General features: G+C 41.1%; 1 protein-coding gene across 4 annotated transcripts in view; it reads right to left on the reverse strand.

Moving 5' to 3' along the window:
- LOC116397946 (protein shisa-6-like) overlaps window positions 1–5,993 on the reverse strand; it is a 62,596-nt gene that overhangs the window by 50,619 nt on the left and 5,984 nt on the right. For all 4 annotated transcript variants that reach the window (XM_031873868.1, XM_031873867.1, XM_031873866.1 and 1 more), the window contains exon 4: window positions 3,424–3,525. In XM_031873868.1, coding sequence (XP_031729728.1) covers window positions 3,424–3,525 — 102 coding nt within the window. The remainder of the gene's footprint in view (window positions 1–3,423; window positions 3,526–5,993) is intronic.

Raw genomic sequence — 5,993 nt, forward strand, 5'->3', positions numbered from 1 at the left:
ACACACACACACACACACACACACACACACACACACACACACACACAACAGATCAGTGAGCATCCTCATTAGTTTGGCTCAGTTTGATAGAAACCTCAACATTACTGCCTCCTGATTTTGGACAAGAAGACAACAGAATGCACAGGAGCAAAGGAATCTGTGAGGCGGTGCATCGATCTGGACAAATGGCTGAGGGGACAGGAGCAAGGTAAGCAGCTGTGCATGCTGAATAAAGTTTAGCATTACTAAAAGATTGTCACGCTGGGAAAAAAGAAATCAAGGCTGGAGTTAAAACATTTGGAGGAATAAAAAAAATAAAACATAATTTACAAACAACAGTGACCCCATGTGTTTGTGCCATTAAATCTCCCCTTAAAAATGAAGCACTCACATCCAAATACCAAATCAAAACCACCTCTGCAGCCAGGATTTCGAGATGTTCATGACTGTATGGACAGACCTGGGACATTGAGTAAAGGGAAACAATGCAGGGAACAGATGGCCACCCACCCTCACGCTGCACCTGACTCTTTACAGAAGGAGTCATGAAATTGTGAAAAATTAAATATTCTTGCACAAAAAGCTTGTCTGTGCTGGAGGATTGGTTCTCCCTCACGTTAATGGTCTTGGTCTCCTTCCATATAACATTGCACATAGTGATGATTCATTCAGAATGACTTGTTCTTGAAGAGTTGCGTTTTAAAAAAAGCATGTTACGTTTTCACATGTGCTCTTATATTTCACGTGATATGTCCGAAAATCATGTGAGCCTATTCAACATATCTATGATTGTATCACATGTGAAATTCATGTTTCCACATCATCTACAGTGCTGTGTCCTAATTGCTAACTCCATTCTATAATTACAAAGAGTTCACTGTCTTCTACACATGTGCTGTAGTTTTAGAAGAGAGACAGATGATCATCACAGTCCCTTCAACGTGTATTCAGAATGAAGCGTTTTACAATGATTTCTTACTTTTTGGTCCAACATGATTGAACTACACATTATATATACCAGTTATTCTTATTATAGTATGTCAATTTTATACTTTGCTTAGATTATATTATATATTTCTTGCAATGAAAGATTGTAGCTAGCATCTTCTTCCTGAACTTAACTACTTTGTATGTTGCATTGTGGGATAATTTGAGTGCACTAGAGTGGACAACAATTCTTACTATTCATATTTAGACAACACTGCTCCATTGCTCTTGGTGACATTGCATTTCCTATAGCTGCTTCGAAATAAAAGCTTAGTTTTGTCACTTTTCCAGTGTGAACACACACCATGTTTAGAATCAGAATGCAGTAAAACAGGATGCAGATTAAAACTCCATCTCTGTGTAACCTGGAGATGTTCAAGACAAGTTCATGACCCTTCTCTAAAGGTTGCTGAAAGACATTTTGGAAAATCTAGGACACTACTAACTAAAGAAAAAGTATGCAGGGTAAGCTGAGGGGCAGGTTAGTTTACCAAAAGATACAGACAACAAACTCTCGTACTGCAATACGAGCAGATCTCATTTAGAGTTCAGGACAGGGTTGTTTTGTACCCGCCACACAGATGTGAAGCATCCAGCTGCTCTGACGCTAAGCAGCACTCATTGACCTCACCTGTTCTCCCCAAGGGCTGCACTGCAACACACACACAAACACACACACACACACAGCTTGCCATATAATTAACAACCAAACACACTTTCTGCCTGTATAATTAAGCACCGTAAGAGACGGCATGCTTACCCAGGCCGGAGGACTACATCGTGACTCCTAAACCTTGTTCTGTCAGTGTGGCAAAAAAACATATAGAAAACAAGTGAGAAGAAGACAACATCTGTCTCCAGATTCATGTGGAAACTAACTGTTTGCACTCTTTTTTTCTAGCGTCGTTACTCTCTGCCAGAGCAAACCAAGCTGTGCAAACCTCTTCAAAAATAATGAGGCTCAGTATGATTTTTATTCAACCGGACTGTTTACTTGCTGTTAACCTTAATGTGACTCCATTTCATCACTGCCAGTTGACATCAGCTCACAGGTTCACCGTGCTGCACATTAAAATCCATCCACAGATTTCAAATAAATTCATAAATCCTTCAACTGGAAACATAAATGACAGTGTGTTGTCAAAAACACTGAATTTACTGTAGGTAGAACCAAGTTATATCCTCCAATTAATCAGGGAGAGAAGTGCAATATAATGTAATTGAAGCCATTCTGCTTTTGTGCATATGAAGAGTGCTTGTGAAGAGACTATGAGAGAGCGGGGGAGGCTTGGTTAAACTGTTCGTTTCCCTCCACGACCCTGAAGTGATTGTACACTTGTGAAGCTAAAGATAATACCAAGCAGCAACAATACCCAAACCAAACCTCAGACCAGGGTTTTATTGATTTTAGGATTCAATAATATCTGCCTCTGGGCACAAGGCAGACGAACAGAGACGTTGGAAAGAAGAATAGTGTTAAGGAAGTGAGGCCCTTGCTTTACATACTTTTTTTTGCAATAAATCTTAGCATCAGCAGACTTTTCCAAGATCTCAATCTCTCACGTTTCATTTTTTTTGCTGCAGAGGAATCAAAGGCTACCCGCTGCAAGAAAACACAGATTTCACTGCACAGATGCTGAACGCCAAACCGTACCCCATGCTGTTGTTGAGACAAGTGTATAGCCGGAGATGCTGTTGTGATCTTTGTACGGAGGGGGAAATCTATTTAAAAGAATCAGCATTCATAGAACCTAATCATTTTTTCTTTTCTCTGGTCGAGATTGTGGGGTAGGGCTATGGGGGTGGGGGGGGGGGGGGGGGGGGGGTGATGCTGCAAATTACATTTAAATCATGTAGATTTTACCAAAGAAGTCAGCCACCATGAAACATTACAAGCATTCTCAATCTGGCACACACACATTCAATTAAACTTTCGAAAGCAGTATCAGGTAGAGGAGTTCACCTCACAACCCCCGCGTGGTGACAGACACACACACACACACTCTGATTTGTGGAGCCAAAATGGATGGGAATAAATCACAAGAGCTCAGCCAACATCGCTGCATACTAATCAATGTATTACCCATGGGAAAACTCTGCCCCCTGACTAATGGCTGCATGTGTGTGTGTTTGTGTGTTGTGTGTGCGAGTTTGGAGTCACCTTCTCCCATCAGCAGCAGTAATATTGTGTGTTTGCTAGCATTTAATTGCAAAACGCAGAGGCAGGAGATCATTTGAATTGTTTGGGAATTAACATATTATAACACATTTCACCTCTGTCGGTGTCTTGTTGATCACCAGTGTTGCAAGCGGAACAGTATGTTGGTCGCTTTAGCATTCAGCAAGTATATGGCACAGTGTTCGTAGATAAGAGGAGTTAATTCAATCTCCTGGGAGAGAAAGGAGAGGAAAGGATAGGAAGAAAGGGTACTTCACCTTTCTGATGGCCTCGACCCAATGTCACAAAGCCAGAGGAGATGAAGTTGTGAAGGTCAGCGCCTCCACTGCTGCGGATGCTCTCCTTCCCATAGTGGAGACCTGCTCTCACACGCACACACACGCACATACATAGGCATGCAGGGCAACCACATACACATGGGATTCGATCAGTCAGGCAGACATATGCACACAGTATCAGTATTATTATTATTATCATTAGCAACATTAGCAGAAGCTGAATCTGTGGTTCCCAAAGTGGGGGTCGGGACCCTCACAAGCAGTCACAACATAAATCTGAGGGTTCACAAGCAAGAGAAACATTTATGCTGTTTTTTCATAAAACAGGGATGTCATGTTGCACTGTTGAGATTATTATTATTATAATTTATCAATAATATTTATTTAATTTAACCTTTGTTAAAGAGTGTCCAGAATAGGATAGGCAGCAATAACAACGGGTAACAGACAAAAGACTGATAACACAAAAATATCATAAAATCATTCCATTAATATTTCTAATCCAATCATGTAAATGTTTCCATCCTAAAAACACACAACAACCCAAGAGCTCCACAAAACCATCACAATAACTAAGATTAATTTGACACAATAACCTCTAGAGCAGGGGTCTTCAATGTTTTTCAGGCCAAGGACCCCCAAACTGATAGAGAGATGGAGCAGAGACCCCCGACTATATATATTGTATAAAATTGTGTTTTATATTAAATGGGCCTAGTACCGTGTATACCTCTTTATTGTGCATTCAATACTAAGCTATTCAAATAATACACAGGTTCATATATTCATGTTTTTATTTTAAACATGTGCAAGATTCAGTGAGTAGGGTGGCTGTGTCACTGTCATTTATAAACAGCTGATACCAATGCCAATATCAACATTGTCTGTCAATTGCATGATAATCATGCATACAAGCTATTCAAATTGACGTTTTCATTTTAAACATAAATATGGAAAAGAAAATGAGTGATGGCCTATTAGTGCCACTGCCATGCATAAACATACCTGTTATCTTACATACAATACTGAACTATTACAAATAATGGACAGATTCATGTTTAGAGAAAAAAAAAATGTAATTCTTTTTTTTATTTTTTAAATTGTCTAATGAACCAAAATATCGCAGACCCCCTGTTGAAGACCTCTGCTCTAGAGCCAGAGAGACGAACCCCATCACAGGACGACCACCACCCACGACTCAAGACTCTTAATTCTGATGTCCTCTCTGCTCGGAGATAACCGGTTGCATGTGTGTTGATTCCCTTCAGAAATGGAGGCATGCTTAAACAACATGGAGGAGAAGCTGAGTGTCTCGGTCTACAGCTTTTATCAACAAATAGCGCAAAGCATCTAATCTGAACAACTAATTGGTTGTTTGACAGAAAATGTATCAGCCACTATTTTGACAATCAATTCATCCACTAACTGTTCCAGCTGTAATCACAGAATTCACCTTTAAAGGTGTTCTCGGTGGCCCCAGTCATATCTGTTTCATGGTGTCACAGAAAACTTCTCTGCGGTGTCTTTCCCCTCACGCACAGATAAGAGGGAAAATGGTGGCAAAGTGAACCATACAAGCAAACACTGTGCAACGATCCTCAGAAAAAAAAGCAATATGTTTCAGCCACCCACATACCAATGCACTCTGAACTCAATCACACCTCTCCCTGCTCTGCTGTCACGGCTGCAGATAGAGGATCTGCTGGGGTTATTTTCCTATTCAATCATTCCAGCAATTTCGTGTGTGACACACGCTATTGTTGTCTTCCTCTGTCAACTCTGTCATTGGGAGGCCACGACCCACTGCGACAACCCTAGAATGTAAGAGACCCTTCAAAAGCAATCCCCTCCTTTCCTCCTGCTCCGGTTCCCAGCTCATTAAGGTGAGGGAGCATGAAGAGCCTGCAGGGGGAAGGCTACACATTGTGAATTTATCGTCCTTGATACAAAGAAAATCGTGACTGTCACCTCAACGATGTGCCATGGAAATGAACGGGCACCGCCGAGGATTCATATCGTCATACTTTTTTAATCAGACTTCTTCACTGGACACCTACACCTCTGAATTACCTCTGAGAGTGGGAAAATATGAATAAAAGATAATTATGTGATGAACTGAGCTGGATGTGGTACTGTGTGACTGGCGTCAGGGAGGTCACCCGACTCCAATGTCGATTAAGCGTTAAAGCAGCCAGACAGAAGTAATTTACATAATACACTAAGTTTATAGCATTAGCAGATGCCGATCAGCTGGAGTGGACATAGAGCTGTGTTCATCATGTGGATAAAGTCATTCAGCTCGCCATCACATTTCTTATCATATCTTCTTATCTTCATCTTCCTCTCAGTCGGAGATACACACTGGAGCTTTTTAAATGCCATCTTGGCAAATGCATACTGCTTTTCTTTTAACCCTGCCTCTGCCCTCTCATGAAACTAATGGTGCAGTGCAATAAGTCCGGATCCACATCGGCCCATAATTAACTGGTACTGCTGATGGATCCCTGCCTCCACACCTGAAACCTCTTCACACACACACACACACACAC

The sequence above is a fragment of the Anarrhichthys ocellatus genome, unplaced genomic scaffold, assembly GCF_004355925.1.
Source record: "Anarrhichthys ocellatus isolate YVR2014 unplaced genomic scaffold, GSC_Weel_1.0 scaffold76, whole genome shotgun sequence".
Taxonomy (NCBI): Eukaryota; Metazoa; Chordata; class Actinopteri; order Perciformes; family Anarhichadidae; genus Anarrhichthys; species Anarrhichthys ocellatus.